The sequence below is a fragment of the Rhamphochromis sp. 'chilingali' genome, assembly GCF_963969265.1.
Source record: "Rhamphochromis sp. 'chilingali' genome assembly, chromosome: 11".
Lineage (NCBI taxonomy): Eukaryota > Metazoa > Chordata > Actinopteri > Cichliformes > Cichlidae > Rhamphochromis > Rhamphochromis sp. 'chilingali'.
In genome coordinates this window covers 17,772,564-17,794,681 of record NC_137938.1, presented here as the reverse complement: position 1 = coordinate 17,794,681, position 22,118 = coordinate 17,772,564, and the positions used below count along the sequence as shown (strand labels likewise).

Below are 22,118 nucleotides of genomic sequence, written 5' to 3'. Positions count from 1 at the left end.
ACCTTCGCATGAAAAGACCAGACTCCAATCTGTCATCCACAAACTTCGCTGCACACCACCTGCTAGGCTGTTTTTTCACACTGTGTGGCACCAGGTAATGAGCAATTTTGAAAAGAAAGCAAGATGGAAAAAAAACCAAACCCAAAAAACAGAACACCTTGCAAAGTGTAGAATAGCGAAAGCCCCTTTTCCACAGCAGAAAAATACACATTACTACTTTCAGCTACAACACACCCTTTCTTGTTCATATCTCGCACGTGCACGTGGTCTCACATGTTCTCACGTGCACCCGGAAACAAATACAACTGCAGATGGCAATAGTAAAAAAAAAAATCACAGTCAAAAGAGCATCAAACGAAAAAAATGTGACAAATATTGAAAATTGTGTTTTAGTTGTGTTTGGAAGGATCAAATCCAGTTTCCCAGAATGAAAACATGAAAACACAAATTTGCACATCATAAGCACAACAAATGAGCAGCTTTGGGCTCGGAAAGGACAACTCAAACTGAGTAAAATATCAAAGAAAAGAATAAAGGGAGGTAAGCAAAAAGGGGAGAGAGGAGTTGAATTCACTGTTACCTAGAGAAAAGAGAAAACATTGTTAACAGTATTTTCTTCAGCTCAAAGCCCTTGCACTAAAAAAAAAAGAAATCTGAGGGGAAACTGGAAATAGAAGAATTAGTACTTGGTATCAAGAACAGAGCGAGACGAAGCAAAGTCAACACAGAGACAACGAGAGGCCACGGGACAGATGCAACACTGAACACTGGGAGCACGCTGGCTGTGTGACTGGATGCCCTACCTGTTTGGCTGAGTTGAGAGGTACTCCGGCTCTTGCGCGACATGCCAACCATGGCCTGCATTTTGGCACCAATGCTGGAGCGCCTCTTCTTGTCGTCAGTGCCTACCGTGCCAACCGCCGTGTCCGACTGACTGCCGTCCGTCTTCTCCAGGTTACACATGTCGCCACTGATGCTTGTGCTCTTGGTCATGTTCATCCCACCCGATGAGCCCATCTGCCTGTTTTTCATTTTGGATGCAAAGTCACTGTCAGCCACCACCATAGATGGGGGGGAGGGAAGGGGACAGGTGAAGACAGAGAAGAGAGGACAGGGCAGAGAAGGGGAGAGAGGAAGCCAGTGGAGGGGGATGTGAATGGAGAGATGATGGAGGAGGAAACAGAAGGAGAGGATGGAAGAGGAGAGGAGAGGGATAGTAGATGACAAGGTGTGGGGTGAAAAGGAGAAAAGGACAGAGTTCAGGTACAGGAGTTCATGACTTACAGTATAGATGAGGTTAACACTGATGTAGTGTATATTCTAAAGCCTTTTCATGCAGTGAAAGACCAACCATAGCCTACTCTCCAGCTCTGTAAATGGGTTTGTAAAAGTTTTGAAGCCGTTTGGGAAATCGGGAGTAACATAGAGTTAATACTCTGCATTTTATCTGTTAGGTTATTTCGTTTTTTGATTTAAGATGTCTAAAGACACTAATCAACTAAGACTCTGGTATTATTCTGAGTATTAATTTAATAATCAAAGTATTAATTTATTAAATGAAAAGTTCACGGACATCCACAAGTAGGTAAGAGTTGTGATCAAGCGCTCAAAGCTGCACACAGAAAAGTTGCCTGTCATCAGCATTATTCTCCAGTTCCTGCAGTTTGAAAGGAAATAGGCCAGTGTTCAAATGAGGGTCCTATTTTAGCCCTGCCAGTAAAATTATCTTTAAGAGACAAATTACATTCTGTATCATAGGCTCTGAATTCTTAATGGGATAAGTTACGTGTAGCACCCTCATTAATTTAAGTGTCTGACCTCCATCATGTAACTGTGTTGCAAAGACCACTCATAGAAAGATGTGCTGGGTAAAACGGGAAGGTTTAATACATTTTGACGGCTGATTCCATCAATTAATTCAATCGTACTCCAAATTTCACATATATCAGACACTCTGCTGTATTTGATAAACGCTGGAGTTTATGTCTGATATGGTTGCGACATCTCATTATCCTGCGTATGAACACAGTGGTGCTTTTAGTTTAGACAATCAGCCGTGCCTAAACATCAGCAGTCGACCAGGCCTTCGTCTGTCTCACGCACATTCTCATGCAGTTAGCTCATAAACAACATATGGAACCGTCATGAATGTGTGAGCACGTAGTAATGGCTGCTCATGTCACTCCTTGCTATGCTGGCGTGGATAGTATACACTGGCACATGCGTATCCTGTTTTGGCGGTCTGCACTTCATATTTTGTTTTTCAGCTGCTGTTGGTGAAATAAATCAGGTGTGCTGTTAAAGAGCACCTCGTACCCCAGCCAGCAGTAGCAAACCTTTTGTTTATACCAGTTCTAGCACCAGTGGCTTCTGTTAAGTATCAGCCTGTGCTTCAACACATAAATATTGAATGCTTATTGGGAGATTAGCGCCTTTGATCGGTTATTGCAGCCCAGAGGCTTTGAAGACGACTCCAAGCGCTCGGCCGGCACCACGGGCCCGTGTGCTACAGGTGACATTCTAAAATATGCTTTTTCACCATCATCGCAGTGAGGCTGCATTTCATCTGCTCCTCACACGGCGATCGCGCCGCTTCTTTCATTACATCAGCACAGCAGCGAGGTCAGGGGGGATCGTGGCCTCTAACAATGATTGCCAGCTGAGGTTAAAATGCATGAGCGCAGAGCTTTCAATTAGAAATTTATGTTCTGTAAAATATTTAGCAACACAAAATAGGAAATGAGATGAAATGTATTCTTCTGATGGAATAAATGTCTCGTCTAATTCCCTACTTGTCTAATAGAACACACAGTGCCTGTCACCACGTTTATATCAAAGGCAAACTTTAATCCTTCTCTAGGAGGATGGCCAATAATAATATTTAATCTAAAGTGATGAACACTGCCGGTACGTGGACACATTCTACCCATTATCGGAACAGATGAATTATACCCAAACCACTAAGGGTCTATGATGGTTTGTTCCCTAAAGGGTGAACTTGCAACTGGATTGAATAAACATTTGGCTCTAACTGAATTGACGGCGCTTTTATTTTTCGTTTGTTTGTTTTTTTTGTCAAAATGCACAAACATCTGCTCTTAATGGACACACTGTTCTAAAGTAAATCATAGTCTCACGATTCTTCATACTCTCATAAACTGGTGTAAAAGGACACCTTACTTTGATTGTCCTCAATAAAAACAAGTGCATAAAATCTCTCGCAACCTCAGCTCAAAGAACACAGAGCTCCTCATCATGCAGATTGCTCACCATGCATTTTCATCTAGGCCAACATGTTCCCAAAGCATAACCCAACCCCAAAATACCTTCGAAATCTTTGGTGTTGCAAAAATGTAGACAGGTTTTGCTACACAAAGCTGTCTTTAATAGGCCAATCTCCATACTGTATCATGTATTGATCATTTTTAGAAACCGATGGTAAACATTTAAATAAAGTCTTCTAAAAGGAAATGAGTCAATAGATATTAAGCAACTTTGGGGTGAAATATACATTTTATTTATTTAGTCTCACTAACAACAAGGAAGGAGCAGCTGTTATTAAAGGTGAATCATAAATGATGTATGGAAAAGTGCAGGTACCGTGGCAACCGTGCCCCAAATCAGAGCATTAGCATGCGTTCATGCCTGTCAAATTTCTTTTGTGTTTTTTTTTTGCAGAGGTTGCAGTGAGCAGAATGGAAGTGATTCATTAAAGTCTGGATCTCATATTTATCTTAAGCTGTAACTTGGATACGACAGTCTCATTCAGAGCAGAGATTTTCGCTTCTGTCTTCAAAGGACTAAAAACACACACGGCTATCATGATGCTCGTATGCCAAGCCTGTTTAATGTGTAGCAGATGTGTATTTACACTGTGACCTCAATACATAGGAGATGACTCATAAATAGATGTAGCTGGTGGCCATGTTTCTGCTAAATCACACTGCTTTACTACTTTCACACACACAGATAAGGAGAGCAGCGAATGCATCTTTTGTAACTTGAAGCACATCGCGTGTCACTTGCTGACTCCTCAAATCATCTCGATACATGTGATTGACTGTTTTCAGTATTCTGACTTCAAATCTGGAGGCTCTCATAGAAAAGCTTTTTTACCTATAGATATTCTCTGCTTGATTACGGTTCAAGTTCTGAGATTTGTGGCTTCAATGCCCAGTGGCACAATTGACTATGCAGTGGCATGAATAACAGATATGCTAAATGTTCTATCTCATACATGCTCTATCTCACAGATCCTAAGATTATTAGCATGCAGCAATTTTGTTTTTTCTATTGTGTGCAGCTGCAAAAATCATGACTCAGTGAGCAAACCTGAATGAACAAAACGACGCGGAGTGTTTGATTTTTTATCTCTCAAAAAGCAGAATATTGCATTACTCACAACTAGGTGGAATATCAGTTTATACTGTAGCTGTCATGAAGGAACAAGGGTTGATCACACAGATGAGAGTTGCCAGCATTTTTTAAAGTAGGACCAAATGAGCTCACTTTCAGTCAAGATGAAACACGTTGCAACTGCAGCATTGTAGCTTAAATCAAATCTCTGGGACGCGTGTGCTCAAGTCGGCTTTTTTCAAATCTCATTTGTACGTTTCCGGTGAATTCACTGAAAGTGATTACCCCGTGGTCATCAGTATGAGGTTTGTGATGTGACACATAAAAACAGGGAAATATCGAGGAGTAGCTGGAGACAAGGAGGAGGTCTGAGTCGACAAGTTGCACGTGCAAAACATGACTGCAGGGGAGCAAGTGAAGAACACGGACTGATAAAATACTGATGCAGCATCCCAACACAGCACAGCACATACAATAAAGCGATATACACAGCAACTTCAGAGCAAACCGATGGATGAGTGGGCAAAGCGTTAGGACTTCCTAATCTTCTGTTTGCACTGTATAATCCACGATCCACTGTGTAAGTACAATTTACTTACACTTCAGTGGATCTGCTCCTGTTTCTGCATGTGCATTTAGCCTCCTACGCGCATGTGCAGAGTGCACCTTCTCAATCAGACGGTGCACACTAGTGTAGAGTTAATCACGCGTGAGAGGGTGTAGCTTTTATCTTAATGTGTTTTCTGTTAAGACCGAGGGGCAGAACTAATATTGGTGAGAAGCGCTTGCTTGGATCCTGCTGTGAATGTGATTTGATGGTAAAGACATCTTATCAGGAGTGCAAGCTAAGCTTCTTTCTGTTGGCCTTCCAAATAAATTTTGCTCTTGAATTTGCTCTTGACACAATTTTCAGACCTGCTAGTCCAGCACAGTGCAAAAATGAAACCACAGTCTCTTGTGGTTTACCAGGAAATAGTGTCATGTTAAATATAGTCTTAACATGTTAGAAGCCAAGCTTCTAATATGCCAAGGCAAGAAGCCAAGGCTCACTAAACATTTAGACATGAAGGTCCACTCAGAAAAACAACAGCTTTTATGATGTGTAGTAAAATATCAACAGTTCACCTAACCTCTGATTTAAATAAGTCTTCGACTTTATATTTACTGTACATCTCTATGCACACTTTGTGTGAATGTGACTATTATTATTATTATTATTATCATCATCACTTGTATGTACAGTTATACGTTTAATACAGGGAGGCACTTTGTTGAACCTCTTAGCAAATCAAAAATTGATGTTTACGAGGGTCTTGCAGTACACCTTGTGGTAATGCTGGATTTACAGTACTGCATTAAATTTGTGCCATAACCTGGTGCTCACTTTCTCATAAATGTCTCATAAATATTGATCAGCAAAAGGCTGATACCTATGTGAAACATAAGGCAACAGGCTGTGATTGTATCTAGCACACTAATAATCCTAATAGTATTTTTCCATAGTAAACATGCAGTTTTTCTTGTTTTCATTGCTCTTTTTCATTGGTTCGAAGGTCTTCTCTACTTCCTGCATGTCGATAAAAGTAACTGTTGTTTAAAAGCATGAAACATGAAGAGCTCAGTTTTCCTCGTGGTGTCAGAGCATTGCAGGCATATGGTAAAAGCAAGCTCTGATTAAGTGCAGTACTATAAATTCAGGATAAAGGTTATTCTTTAGATAGTAACTGTAGAGTTCAGATTATCTGATGTGTGAACAGACTGCATGGACACCAACTGTTTTCATGTCACTGCAATTATACACTGCTCAAAAACGTTAAAAGGAACACTTTAAAAATACATTCGATCCCAATGGGATGTGTGCATGACTCACAACACTGGAGCGTGCACTTATTGAGATGACCACTGCTGTCCTGGGAGATCTCCCCCAAAATCTGGACCAGAGTATTACTCAGCTCGTCGACAATCTAAGGTGCAACTTGGCAGCTTGGACTGAGTAAAACATAATGTCCCAGAGGTGCTCTGTTGGATGTAGGTCAGTTGAGCATGGAGGCCAGTCAGTAGTATCAATTTCTTCATCCTCCATGAACAGTGTGCTTACTCTAATTACATGAGGCCGGGCATTGTTGTGCACCAGGAGGACCCACTGCACCAGTATAAGTTCTGACAATGTGTCCAAGAATTGCATCCTGATACCTAACGGCCGTCAGGGTGTGTGAGGCCTGTGGGTCCCTCCATGGATTATGCCTCCTCAGACCATCAAGGACCCACCACCAAATTGGTCATGCTGAACGATGTTACCCTTCCACGTCTGTCACATGGGCTCAGAATGAACCTGCTCTCATCTCTGAAAAGCACAGGGCACCAGAGGTGGAGCTGCTGATTCTGGTATTCTATGGCAAATGCCAATCAGGCTCCAGTGCTGAACAGTGAGCACAGAGGCCACTTGAGGACGTCGGGCCCTCAGGTCACCCTCATCATGTCTGTTTTTGATTGTTTGGTCAGAGACGTTCACACCAGCGGTCTCCTGGAAGTCATTTTGTAGGTCTGGCAGCACACATCCTGTTCCTACGTGCACAAAAGAGCAGATACCAGTCCTGCTGATGGGATAAGGACCTTCTACGGCCCTGTCCAGCTCTCTTAGAGTAAGTGGCTGTCTCCTGGAATCTCCTCCATGCTCTTGAGACTGTGCTGGGAGACACAAAAATCCTTCTGGCTATGTCACACATTGATGTGCCATCCTAGGGGAGTTGGACTATCTGTGCAAGCTCTGTAGGGTCCAGGTACCACCTCATGCTACCAGTAGTGACACTGACCCTTGCCAAATGCAAAACTATTGAAAAAACAGTCAGAAAAGATGAGGGAAAAACATCATTGGTCTTTACCTGGAAAACCATTCCTGTTTTTGAGGTTATGCACCTCTAATGCACCTGTTGATGATTTCAATACCATCATAGAAAAAGTTTAACACCAACCCACAAGTTGAACTGACTTGATGCTCTGATTAAAATGTGTTCCTTTATCTTTATCTTTAAGCAGTGTAAAATATTAATGCTACTCTACCTTAGTATTGTTAAAGGTCAACAGAGCCACAGTTACACCATCATCAAGGTAAAGAGAGGAGGGTAGTCACCACACTCTGTCTTGCACGTCCTCATATAAATGTGCAAAAGACAGTCGTCCACTGGGATCTACAGCGGGATCTATACTACTGTTAGTAGTTTTCTTCATCATTGTTAGTCTACAGTTTGAAGCTGCTACACATGTGTTACCTGAGGTCAGTCTCTGAGATACTCCTTTGGTGCAAGTCCTCTTCTTTCTCCATCAAATCCTTCTGATGCTCTTCGCCTGCGTCTACCTTTCCCTCCCACTCCTTCCCCCCTCTCTGCACCCTTCCTTCTTTACTAGCCCCTCTGCCTTTTTCTCCTGCCTCCTCTTCCTCCCTCACTTCTCCTAACTGCTCATCCCCCTCCCGAGAATGGCTCCTCGATCGCAACTGGCTGAAGATGGAAACAGAGGCACAAAGAGCAGCACATGCAAAGCCAAAAGAAACAGAAAAAACAGAAAAAAACAAACAAAGCGTGAACAATGTCAACAACAAAAGAGAGACGAACACAGAGATGCAACGCAGCCATGATCAAAAGCAGACTGATTCTAAATCACAGAAGAACTAACGTAGACTTAAAGCAAAGCACCATGCAGAGGAGTTTGTTTTTGCTTTGATATGAGACGACACCCAAAGAGTAGAAATATGTTTAATGTTTCAGTGACTACTGCCAGATATGGACAAACTTCCCCCACAGCGTGAAGGAACAGAGTTCAACCACTTGGCTCCAGATTCTCTAAAATGGAGCCAAACTTGAACTCATCACAGGGAGAAAATGACACGCAGCGCTACAGGAGGGGCATTTTCTCCTCGGGTAACCATGTGCAAACAGTTTCAAATTTGAAAACGTCTGGACATGGTAATGAATATGGGTTTCACCGCTGAGGGGGGCGGGGTTTGTCCATTCCAGCTTGATGGTAATTTAAAGAGCGACACAAAGTTTGCATCAGCCTACCGGATCTTGCGGTTTCCTTGCGGCCTTTCTGACTGGACAGACATGTAGCTCGTGCTGCTGAACCGAGAGGCACTACTGGTTCTCGACACAGCGGACACGTCGCTTACATCACTGTCCGACGACTTGGCTGACAAGTTGTCGGAGCCCCGTGGATCTCTGCCTGAACGCTGCAAAGAGGGCAAAGAATAAGACATAAAGTATGGTGACATCAGATATCACAAGTTTGGGGTTTTTTGAGCACTCAACAATTTTAACAAGTACAAAATGTTGTTGCTAAAATAGTCCCAATGAAAACTTCAACAAGTTACCAAAGGGTAGAGATTTCTAAAATGACTTCTACGTCTTTGCCTTGTAAGGGAAAACTATTTGATCAAGACAAGCAGTATTTCAGAAATAAGCTGTTGAATGTAAATAAAAAAGAAGAAATATGCACACTATTTTTACGTTAGGCATATTAGGTGAGCGACTTTAAAGGTCAGTATTTTAATTATGTAGTGGGAAAACATTGGGCTTGCAGTTAAATACCGCAGGGGTTCATGGTTTGAGATTTGGTCTTACCAGGTTCAGAGACTAGGAAAAGTTATAAATGACATCCACAATTTCAGCTTGACTTTCATTTTTGTGTACAAAAGGCTGGAATGGCACACGAAAGCATGTCTTCGTTTCATTCAGCTTCTGATCAGCATCCATTGTTTGTGTGTGTGTTGCAGGTTTTCACAGGCTTGTCTTGTTGATTTTAATTGACTTTTTACATTTGAGCTAATTTATGCTTTGGATCTATCTAGCATGGATATATTAGATGGTAAATGGACTGCTACTTAAATTGTGCTTTTCTAATCTAACTGAGCACCTAAAGCATTTGTTACTTGTCACCGGTAGTGTCGTGGCTGAGAGAGGGAGGACTCACAGGCAGGTAGGTGAAGGTGGATGTTTATTGCCGAAGGAGCGAGCAAACAGTACAGAGGGAGGAGATGGCTGGCTGACTGAATGAATGAATGAATGAATGAATGAATGAATGAATGAATGAATGGCCAAAGGACTGACTGACTGAACATACAGACGACATAGACATCAGACGTACATCATCAATGACCCGACACTGAATGGGTAGAACAGAGGGCTTAAATACACAGACTGGTGATAATGATGATAATAAGGGACCGGTGAGTACACAGCTGAACATAATGAACTAATGATAATGGGAAGAGGACTGAACATAATACACACAGACCAAGGCTAAGACAATAAAACAGGAAGTGGAACAGGCAGTAGATAAACAGTGAATGTGAACTGAAAACACTGGGTCACCGACCCAGGAACCCTGACATTACTATAGTTCTCATTCTCCCAGTCAGTGCTTTTTGTGCAAGATCTTGTCTAATATTTGCACACTTACTCACACTCTTTATAAACAAACATGATGCGTGTTTTAGAGTAACAAGTAAAATGAATTCTGGAAACTAGATTTTTGAATTGGGAACTAGGGCCAAAAAATAAAACTGTTGCAAAAGTGACAAAACTGCAGATTCTTCAATGGCCCCTTGAAGATGTCACACAAGCAAGCTCCTATGTTAAAATGCCCAGTTTCACAGCAGAAATAAACCTAACATTGGTCCAGGCCGGGCGTCGACAATCTTCAACATCAAAAGAGCCATTTTAGCTCCTCCCAACAAACTACGAGAGAAAAAGTGCAGCACACGTGTGTAACGTGGATTAACATGTTTATTTTCTATGAGTTTCTAACTTGAATATGTCAAGCTCTGCCTGCTCTTGCATTACTGTGTTCGATTAACAATGCAGACAAAGAAATAATGCGCACATTTGTGATTACACTTGTGATAAAGTTTACAAGAAGCTGTTGATCAATCACAGTCCATACAGTGTTGCTGCCAGAGACCAAAGATGGAACATTCATCAGCAACTGTTCAATAAACTAAATTTTTTGGACATTGTTTTGAAAGATATTTGCAGGCACTTAAGTTAAGCTAGCAAACATTGGAAATATTAGAAAGTCCAATTGTTCTTGATTGCATCACAGCACACCTGGGAACCTCGCTCTGCGCCGTTGGTTTCCTTTTTGCACGCTCTTTTCTTTTTCAACAACTACCCAGTTTAAAGCTATGCCTAGCAGTGTGACAGATTTGTGTGATAACAATTGGTTGTAGGTGCAATATGGCTTGCCAACAGCCTATCCATGAAATATGTAATCCAGTTTTGCTGATTGGCTAGTATTACTGGAAGGCTTTTTTGTGTGTTACATAGAATTGTTCATAACAGGTGTTTATGTCTGTGTGATGTACCTTCCTAACCAAGCTTGTTAGCATTAGCTGACAACTTAGGACTCCAAAGAGTCATCCAAATATGGTCACTCCTGGCTCTGAAACACCCAGATGGCAACAACTAAAACGCTATTCCCCAGGCTTTAAAACGGGACTTCATAAAACAAAGATTCTTGTCATGTCTTGTCAATTGTTTATATACAGGCTAAGGCTCTCATACAAAGCAGGGTTACGGGGATTAAGTAATAAGATGGTTTATAACTTACTTCAGCATGCAAAACAAGTTGGCAAAAGTCATTCCCTGTATGCCTGCTTCTTAATGCTTGTGATGTGCAATTTTACTGCTAATTTTTTAGGGTATGATTGTCACTGGGGAAGAAGCTGAATGTCTAACTAAAAACGAGCACTTTTCAGTGGAAGACTGGGTGGAGCAAAATCAGAGACTGTGAACTTTCCAAAAATTAAAAACAACTTGAGGTATCATCCTTCTGATTAACTGGATGAGATCCAGAATGCATCGCAGACATACAAGCATGAGGACTTGTAGAGTGCGATCTAAAAACTGCACCCACGCTTAAAACAGTCAAAAGTGGCACAAGAAGATGATCTTAAACAGGCGATCGGCCAAATTTCAATCAGGTAATGTGTTTGTTTTCCATTTTTGAAGACTTGTGATCTCCTGTAATTGTACTCTTAATACTTCATGTACATTTTACTAAAAAAATTAATGAATAATATTCTGATTTAGACATACAAAGTTTTGCATGAGTACTTAACCATAAGTGGCAGGAAGACAGTTACCATATACTGTTTAATCCAGTGACAGTCAACTGGCTCACAAAGTCGGATTCTACTCAACTAACTTTATACACAGGCTTTCCTGGAAGCTGAACTGGGCTGGGATGATCTTGGCACAGACTTAGTCCAAGCACATTTGTGAACGTGGATGTGTATATAATATCTTGTTATGTTTTGGTTGGCTGTTTACTGTAACTAAATCTGGACGGAGTGTTACAGTAACTGCCTTTATTAGCATTGTTTTTGTCAATGGGAAGATATTGCTCAACATACAAGGACTGGGGAATAATTTCAGCAGCTTTTTATAGACTCCAAATGCCATAGTTTTCATAGCATTGTCTTAAAAGGACAGAGGGGCTTCATCTGCTAGGTCTCAGACCAGACCGCAGTGAGACAGCAGGCTCTGGCCGAGCTCTCTAAACATGTTCAGGACTTCTCCAGAACAGAGTAGTAAACAGTGGACTTTACACACAATTCCTTGAAATTGCAAAGTGATGTATTGAAGTATTTGGCCTAAATGACAAGGAGAAAAATGTAGTTTCCCACATAGAGATAACTCTAGGTGGCTTTAGATTGTTGTCGTTTTAGATTTGTGTGCAATGATTTTGAGATATCTTATCGTTCCATTTACTTTTTCTGGGTTAACAATGGACACTGCTGAGAAACTGTTGGGAAGGATTAATAAAATGTATCCTGTGGCGCTGTGGATGCATGTCGCTTTTTAAAGTCAAAGCTTTGAATAAAGACGTGTATAATATATATCTGTGACTCAGATGAGCTGATTAGAAGAACAGCTGTATCCAGCTCTGTGTTTTCCAGCCTTTGAGTCTTTACCAGCTGCACTTTGTTTTGATATGTTTTGTGACCATATCTGTGCATGATGCAAACATCAGTGAGCATGCATTTTGGAACTTTGTGAACAGTGTTTGTGTAGGAACATCGTTTTCTGGAGTGTTGAAGCATAAATTAAGCAGACCTGGGCGTGTTTTCTTTACCTTGTGGTAGTCCTGCTCCAGTCTTGAGTCAGAACCAGCTCCCTGCTTGTACTTGTTCATCTTTAGTTTCATCTGTCTGGTCCTCTCCTCCATGTCCATACCTGAGCACAGAGACAGATGCGAGTCAGCTGGGAGCTGGTGGACTGTGAGGAGAGCCTCATGGAGGGGCATACTGTTATGGTGAGAGAGGCTTCTGTTGAGCTATGAGCCATGAGCTATGACGGGACAGATCTAATGGGAAAAGCTGAATGGTTGGCTGTTTTTAACAAACACAAACCCGTAAACATATGCTGCATAGAATAATAAACTAATTTTTGAAATCAATAAGTCCCACAAAAAATGCTGCTTTTTAGTCAGTCACTAATATTCAAATATTTTTATCTGACCTCAGTAAAACACATTTGAATGCTAAGCCAAATTACTCCAGTACTACTACAGCACTAACTGTAACAATACTAGTGATGCATTTTTAAAAAAAACTCTAGATGAAAGGAAATGATTAAACAACAAATTGAAATCCCTAAACGATCACATTAATTGGCCGAAGCATCCCTCTCGATTAAAACTGACAGGCATTTTAGTCCTTTTATAATTGCATAAAATCATCCGGTTTACCCATCTTATCACCTCCCAATTTCAGTTTAAGCTCTGCAAATGTGATTCTTACATTCGCAACCATGCACAGGCCTCTGTTGAAGTACAAATACCAATAAGAATAGGAACTGTGTACATTTTACAAACCTAAAAATGACAAAATAAGCTACAAACAGTTTCTACAGTAACCGTTTCTTTTCTGCAAAAATGTTCACCACATGGTGACTTTCCTGCTTTTTCCTGCATTTCCATTTTCCTGCTTACTCTTTGTCTCTACTTTTGTGTCATATGACCGCAGTGACAGAGTGAAGATGAATGCACACGTACAGGCGCCATGCTCACATGCCTTCATGTACACACTCGCACACAAAGAGAAACGAAAAAGCAAAGAAAAAGAGTAAAATAAAGGAATACAAGCTCAGAGCAAATGAATGACTGCATGAGTGAAGCGAAAGGAGTTGACGCATCACGCAGTTAGTAAACTACATGTGATTTCGCATCTCTCCCGGAGTATTTTGTTAACTAATAGTATTTAATTTAACTTTGTTAAATGATTGTAACTGAGCTGCTTTTGAAATTCCAGTGCAGTCAGAAAGTCATTTTTTGTGATCGCTTCGTTTCAGTGGTCGTGATAAATATGAGGTTAAAATTGAACAACTTTGAGTTCATGTTCTTTTATACCAACACGTTCTCATCCCAACTTGTAACATAGAAACGCATGTGACAAATCGCCAGTGTGTTACGCGTTTGGAGGCACGAGAGCCGTTTGGAATGAATCTATACATGTAAATGTGTTTTACGTTCTGATCATGAATCACTTTGGAAAACACTATCTGATAGTGTTAAGGTTATGGTTATGGTTAGGGTGTAACACGGCTGGAGCGTGTGTTACCGCCGCGAGTGGCATTCTATTGGGTTCAATTGAGAATCCAGAGCATCTCATAAGGACGCGGAAGGGTACCTTTCGTTACTATGAGACGCCTCGGGACATGACAAATCGTCTGTATGTTATGCGTTGGCAATGACAATGCTCTGTTTATCCAATTTTTATTGGACAGACAAGATTGGACAGTTCATCACAATAAATTGTGTTAGATCCTAGAAGACTGATGGCTTTTTCATGCTTGAAGCTGGAGAAACGAGGCAGTTAGCTTAGCTTATCATAAAAACATTTAACCTCGTGTGGTCTAGACATAAAAAGCTGAACGACCAGGACCTCAGAGGCTAGCTGCTTAACAAATTGTACCTTTTGTTTTGGACTGCAAAGAGACCACATTTTAAGTGACTCGGTGACTGTGCATGAATGTGTGCGGCAATCATTGTTTCATTTCAAAGCAAATCTGTGGAACAAGATCATGAAAACCATACTCACTAAAGTGAGTAAAATTTTTGACTGCACTGCATTAGCAGCGTTTAGGAACTCTAAGTCATTCAAAACCACACGAATCATCAAATTTCACTTGAAATAGGCCAAAAAGAAATCAATTTAGGGAAAAAGTAGCAAATCTATGTCTACAAAGAGAGTAATCAAAAGAATAAATCTGCTGTCATATGCTCACAGTAAGTTGGGGTTTTTTTTTATCTTGGTAGAAAATGACAGTGTCTCACGTGCTGCAAAGAAACCACACTGGTGTGATCGTGATCATGCTTTAGTGAATGACAAGCCCACACAGTCTGTGTGCAGAAAAAATAAAGCAGCAGAAATGGTATGGAAGCCAGAAGCATCATCTACACAACAACGAAGAGAGCAACGCCGCAAGAAATTGGAGTCAAGCCAAACGGGAAAATAAAAGACGACTGAGATGAGGGGAGGCGGGTTTGAGGAGGGGGAGGGCAAGCCAGGAAGACGTACAGAGAGAATCACAGCAGAGGAAGGAGAAGAGGGAGCTGAGACAGAAAAGAAGGAAGGTGCAGAAGAAGAAGGGACAGACCTGAGTTCGTCCAACTTGGTGAGTCCGTGTCTTCTGGGATCACATCACACAATGGACAGACACAGACAGAGGAGAGGAAGATGGATGTGAGAGGATGCACGAAGGGTAAGGGGGAGGGCAAAGGAGGAGAGGAAGGATGGCTGGGAGGGCGACGCCATCACCAAAGGTCTCGGGTTTGGAGGGTCAGAGTAGACAGGAAGGAGTCGGAGGGGAGGGAGGGGGACACGACACAACAATACAACACGACAATGACAAAAACAACAAGCACAGAACACACAAACAAAATCATAGAGTACACCAAGAACACACAAACTCCACCATGGGGACAGTGAGAAGTCAAAATAGAGCAAAAAGGGTGCGAGGCCGGGGGAGGCTGAGGTAGAGAGGCCAAGAGTTTAGTTATTAGAAGTCAGAGAGAGAGGGAAGGGGAAAGGTTCTGTGCTTTAAAGGGGAAAAAAGAGCTGAAACAGGAAAGAGATGTTAATGTACCAAACCAGATAGAAACTTGAGACCTCTCTGCAGGCAGGTGAGGAAAGGAGGAAGAGGAGGAGAGAGGGGAGGGGGAGGAGGTATATAAGGAGAAGTGGATGTCACTTGAACCTGCATGGGGCAACTGTGGGGAAACAGCCTGGAAAAGTAACATGAACGGAAAAAAAAGAGGAAAAAAGAAAAAAGAAAAACTGAAAGCACAGAGCAGCGAGCACACAAAAGAGAGACGGCTACCTCACACAGTTTCACCAAGAGAACGTTCAAACTGACAAAAAATAGAGGCATCACCTGGGTAGAGTGCGAGAGGTTTAAATACACGAAAGTGTACGCTTGGGCGCGCGCACACACACACACACACACACACACACACACACACACACACACACACACACACACACACGAGCATCAGCCACAAGATCTCTCTGAAAAGTCACACAATACCAACATTCGACTGCCTGCTGCCAGGCATCTCTGTTGATTCCGATAGATTCACATTGTATTCATACGCATATTTCACTTGTCTCTGTATTATTCATGTTCTTCCTTTCTTCCGCTCGGGCCCCCGAAATATTCTGTTTAACTCCAGAGATGAAGTGTGCTTCTGTTTCCTCTGCGGCTACCAAGACACTTTCACACGTTTTGATCTCGCGTCGAGACAGCTGCTCATTGACTGACCCGACCTCAGTTCACAGGTTTAACATCGGGGTCCGGTTTGTTACCAACCTTCTCTCTTAGAGTCATGCTGACCCCTTTTTTTTTTCTCCTGTTCTGTTCTCCAGCCCTCCCATCTGATCTCTATCCCAGGGGCTGAACCTGACAAATCAACAGTAATGACCAGGAGAGCCTTCATTGTCCTACACCCCCCCCCCCCCCTCCCATACACACACACACACATACAGAGAATTTGCATTTAGCTCAATTAGCACTCACTTAGCTTGAATAATATGGTGTCACATGAATTAAAAGACAATGTGAGGCATCTGCCTAGCTAGCTTTCATGAACGTAATAGCAGTGTGGTTTAGCTTCGTCAGTCATTCCAGGAAACACACAGAAAATATGCAGAGTTGGAGAGAAATGAGAAATGGATGGCGTGAGAAAGTGAGAGACTGACTGAAGACCAGGCTAGCTGTAGGTTCATCACAGATTGGCCTGTGGGAAGCAGAGGCTTTGAAGACATGCCTCTCTGCATCCTGCAGACGCACTGAGAGAGCTACTGGGTTTTTAGCTCAGAACAGCAGATGTTTTATGTTTTATTTTAAAGCCACAATCCTAAATCTGGTTCTGTTGTCAAAACGTACCAGCAAGCGGCATAACAAACTAACATAAATGAGGCTTAACTTAAAGGAAGGTGAAGGCGTGCCACCATGGGAACATTTCAGGAAGACATTTCATGCTTCCTATACATCCATGGGCAAGGATCAGGTGTCATTTAAATAACGCTGTTATTTGTACAGTGCTGACAAAAAAATCAGTAAAGAAATTAATATAAAGGGTAAGAAATCTATAAAATGTATCACTATTTTTTAAGGCGCTAGAAAAAAAACCCCAAAACAACAATCTTTTGTGGGGGGGTTTTTCATAGTTTTAAAATGTCAACTCCAAGATGCACTGCAATACCACACCAAGCAAGAAGAGACTGAAAAATAGAAGGATGCCATCCAGAGGCTGACAAAGACACCTCCTGTTAAATCAAAGGTGTGTCCGTGTGTGTCATATATATATATATATATATATATATATATATATATATATATATATAGATATATATAGATATATATATATAGATATATATTAGGGGTGCAAAGGTACACAAAATTGACGGTTCGGTTCGATACTTTGGTGTCACGGTTAGATATTTTTTCGATACAAAAAATGTTCATGCCTTTTTAATTTGTCATTTATTAAAATTATAAATATATATTTTAACTCAACTTAAATTTAATGTTGCTGAAACAACAAAATAGAAAAATCTATCTGATCGAGAAATCACTCATCTTTGGAAAAATAGTTTATTACAGAGAAATGTCTCTTTCCAAAATAAAAGCTATACTACTCTTCTTCTGGGCTATATTCTCAGCAGCATATTAAACATATCAGGTCCCCATAAGGAGAATCATGTGCTAACGGCTGTCTAAATGACTCGGGTAAAGTTTGTAGCATGCGTGCTTGTTGTTTTTGTCTGCTTCCACTTGTCTTTGCACTAGGATGATGTCGGTGTAAATGTGCAGTCATATTCGTTGTGTTCCCACTAGTGCTGTCAGCGTTAATCTTGTTAAAATGACATTAACGCCATAACGCGGCAAATCTCCGTTAACGAGTTACCGCGGATCGCCCCGTGCATGGGGCTGGACGCTGTCAACAGGTTAACGAGCTAACTTCGCTAACACAGTAATTCTCACCAATGTAATTGAACATTGCGTGGCACATCTGACATACTGTTTTACTTTAGTCCATGACTCGCTTACCATCAGGGTCATGCTTCACATGAAAACCAAAATAGTTCCAAACGCCAGATCTGAATCAGGGTGGGGGAGGTTCAATTTGCCATTTTGCAAAGAGCTTAGCTTCTGTCTTGCTAGCTTGTGCTGCACTCAGTGGATCTGCACTCTACAGTGCAGCCTAGGCGGAGTAGTTGAACGCAGATCCACTGAGCGCTCAACACAGACAGCATCGTCAGAAGAAAAGTTGATCAAATAAATTAAAAAAAATTGTATTGTTCGATACATATGCGTACTGAACCGAAAGCACTGTATCGAATGGTTGAATATCGATACGAGTATTGTTGCACTCCTAATACATACATATATATATATGTGTGTGTGTGTGTGAGGGTAGAATCCAGTTGAAAGAGTCCACACAAGGACAAGTCAAAGGAGCTTGCAAAGAAAAGCATCTGGACGTTTCACCTCTCATCCGAGAAGCTTCTTCAGTTCTAAGGTCAAATGGTGGAGAGTCCCACATTTAAACCCAGTGGGAGTTTCCCCCCACAGAGGGACAAAAGGACCCCCTGATGATCCTCTAATCACCTGAGTCAAGGTGTGAAAATGGGTGTGGATCACAATCAGCCAGGGTTTCGGGTGTGTTCATTGTGAAACCTGGCCCCACCTTATCATGCGAATTCCTGAGGTCAGATGGCCCAGGATGTGAGTGGACGTTAAGGCGTCTGGGAAGGGAACTCAAAACTGGATTATAGATGGCAGACAGTTGGTGTCGTAAACCCCCGCCTCTGTTCAAAGATGGTCGCTCACAGTGGACGTAAATGGCTTCTTTCACTCCTCTTTCAAACCATCTGTCCTCTCTGTCCAAAATGTGAACGTTGGCATCTTAGAAAGAGTGACCTTTATCCTTAAGATGCAGATGGACTGCTGAGTCTTGTCCTGTGGAGGTGGCTCTTCTATGTTGTGCCATACGGTTGTGAAGTGGCTGTTTGGTCTCTCCGATGTGGAGGTCTGGGCATTCCTCGCTGCACTGTACCGCATACACCACATTGTTAAGTTTGTGTTTAGGAGTTTAAATCTGGGACTCTCCGCCATTTGACCTTAGAACTGAAGAAGCTTCTCGGATGAGAGGTGAAACGTCTTCAAGTAACTTAAAGAAGTCCAGACGCTTTTCTTTGCAAGCTCCTTTGACTACGATGACCTGGATGACTGAGAACCTTAACAGACACACAAGGACAAAGTCAGCAATTCTTCACAGAAACCATATTCTATTAGAATACTTTCAGTGAGTCCATGAGCAATAAACAGCTATAGTAGATACTATTATTATGCAATATTTTATTGCTACAAGCTTCGCTAAACTTACAAACTGAAGTAAATACTATAAAACAAATGACAAGTAAAGCAATGACTGTTTTTGAGCTGGTTCAGTTTAGCTTTGAAATGTTCCTGAAATATTCAGTCAGTTAAGCTTGATACTCAGACCTTTAGACATATTTGTTGAATTTCAAAAGACAAATTTTAAATCTTTTTTTAAAGGCTTGTATGTAGAAATCATCATGCTGTGTACAGGGCTGATCAGACAAGCATGAAGAGGCCTATACGCAAGATTGATGCGCTTTTCTCTTTTTGACCGGGTACTTGTCTGGTTAGATACGTTGATTACTGTTCATGTACTCATATGAGAGAGAGTAAAAAAGACTTGTACCCTATCAGACCGACCGACCTGTGTCAGTGAGTGAAGGGTAAGGTTGCGTCCCACCATCAGACAGAGAGCCATTCAGCCCTCGCTGCTGGTCCTCCCATGTCACCTCTAAAGCAAGACATACACATAGATATACACACACACACACTGATTTTGACACCATTAGGAGATCTCCTTCCTGCGCAAATGTTTATTCTTTTCTATAAAATACTTTCTATGTCTTCATTTATTGATACATTGCATAATGAGCATTTTGTGTATTATGCTCTGTACCAATAATAGAAAGCTGCTGCAAGCATAAATTAAAACAAACAAACAGATAAGAAAAAGGCATCTTTACTACTTCAGCACTGAAATCAAGGACAGCTCCTTATCAAACATTATGAACTTTGCTCCATCTGCTGGCCAACAGAGGTAACAGCCTCTCAAATAAAAAAAAACTAAAAAAAAACCATTACACTCTGCAGTACTGCAGCAAAGTGTAATGCACAGGCAGCAGGAAATGCTGTTTATGTGGAACACTATCCTAAAAATGTCTCTATTCACCTTTACTCCATTACGCCATTTTTATTACTGTTTTTGGCAAAAAAGGACAATTTTCTTTGCACTAAGCACCAGTTATGTTTGTAAGAGACTGCCAGTCTTAATGGAGTGCATGAAAAGACTGTGTGCACAAGAGCGCAATAATCCATGTCTAATTGAAATGATTGGCAATTTCACAATGGAAATGGAGAGCTCTGTCTTTGTGAGGTGGAGCTGAGCAGAATTAATTAGTATTAAAGAAGAGGGCAGATTAGAGCTCTGAGGCCACGCTGGAGGCAGAGAAGGGCAGACCAACCAAACTTCCAATCACAGCACTCTGTATGCATTAACATCAGTTACACTACACACAAGTCTCTAGTTTGATCACGCAAATAAAGTCAGAAGGAACGGACCATGCTTTTTGGGTGAGAGATGAAACTTGGGCGAATAAAACACTTTGGTGCGACTGAGAGCAGCTCATCATCAAGGACCACAGCTGCTGCTAACTAATGTCACAGAAGGACCAAGAGAGCCCACACAGCAAAATCACACCATCACACTGCTCGGAAGACTTGCCTTTCCTCCCATTTACCGGTGGGCCTTGGGGTTTTTCCTCACTGCCTGCTGCTAGTGGGGAGACAGATGGAGGTTCATGAAATGGTGCAGCACTGAAACTTTACACTGTACGTCACCGTAATATCACAGCTCATTCCACTTGGGCCCAGACGCAGATGCACATATGCCACACAAGTGTGCACGCACGCACACATACGCACATATACCACAAGATCTGATGTGCACAGCAAGCGTTATTGCATAGAACTGCCGTGAGCTACTGGTTAATTATTCTGCTCAGTGTGTGATTATCAGAAAACATAGTTTTATAATATGCAGTTGTACAGTTATATTGACAACTCAACATACAACCATCTTACCATCCAAAGACACCATTAATTAACCCTGTTTAAAAATACAGTTTCCTTTTAGAGACCTTTCATGAATATCCAATGTGCCAGTGAGTGCTATAGCTGTCACAGTGTTGAGTAACAGCACCACACAGTCAAAGGACAGAAGCGTGCCACGTAAACAGATGGGAAGGTAGGAAGTAGAAACCGTGGGGAACTCCAGTTTCTGCCAACACTCTTGCCGCTCATTCAAGCCTGGGTTTGAATGTACTATACAACAGCGTGTACTGTACAGCACTCTCGAGCAAAACGCAAACTCCACACACTTAAAATGCAGAGGCTCACATCCGCCGTGTTTCATTTTTAAAGATCTGCCATGACACAAGAGTAAAAACCCGCCGCGTGTTCTCAACGATAAACACACCTGGATGATCGTTTTGGGGTTCAGGCGCCCTGGGCTCTTCCCCTGTTGCCACACATAAACAGATACACACATACAGGACAGTTAATGTATCTGCCAACTAGGCTTATATCAATATTCCAGCTTCTCCCAGGAATAATACAATAATATGGATCCAGTGTAGAAAGGTCCACACGCACACAAAAGCACAATCAGATTTGCTCAGCATAAGCCAAGTGTCACACAGCTCTGTGGGAACCACGGCGCAGGGTCGGATCAATGCTTCCCCTCTGCCCGTGCAGTGCCGCTGTCCTATAAGAAATAGACTAAAACACAGAGCAAAAGAAGGAGAGAGTGAGAGAAAGGAGAGAGATGTGAAAAGGCAGAGTGCCTGTCAAAGAAAAAAGGAAGAAAAAAAAAACAGGAGTAAGCGAGGCTGGGGGCAGGTATGAAGAGGAAGAACAAATAAAGGTGACACAAAGGAGCAATGGAGAGGTCCAGACACAGAGAGAGCTTTTGAGTGATAAAAAGATGGCAAAGATACAAAAAAAGACTGGGACTGAGAGAGAGCGAGAGCACAGGGGAGAGAGCGGGGCTGGCTGGCAGCTGTAAAGAAGACAGGGAAAGGCCCTTGTGGACTCTGACAG

General features: G+C 41.8%; 1 protein-coding gene across 7 annotated transcripts in view; it reads right to left on the bottom strand.

Annotated features, from left to right (window-relative positions):
• The window catches only part of rims2a (regulating synaptic membrane exocytosis 2a), a 155,511-nt gene that overhangs the window by 23,653 nt on the left and 109,740 nt on the right, over nt 1-22,118 (bottom strand). For 6 of the 7 annotated variants that reach the window (XM_080895923.1, XM_080895924.1, XM_080895925.1 and 3 more), the window contains 3 exons: nt 12,487-12,587; nt 8,415-8,581; nt 804-1,048 (listed from right to left, as the gene is read on the bottom strand). In XM_080895923.1, the coding sequence (XP_080752049.1) occupies nt 804-1,048; nt 8,415-8,581; nt 12,487-12,587 (513 nt within the window). Of the gene's footprint in view, nt 1-803; nt 1,049-7,625; nt 7,854-8,414; nt 8,582-12,486; nt 12,588-22,118 lie in introns of all 7 variants that reach the window. The other variant, XM_080895930.1, reaches the window with a different exon arrangement.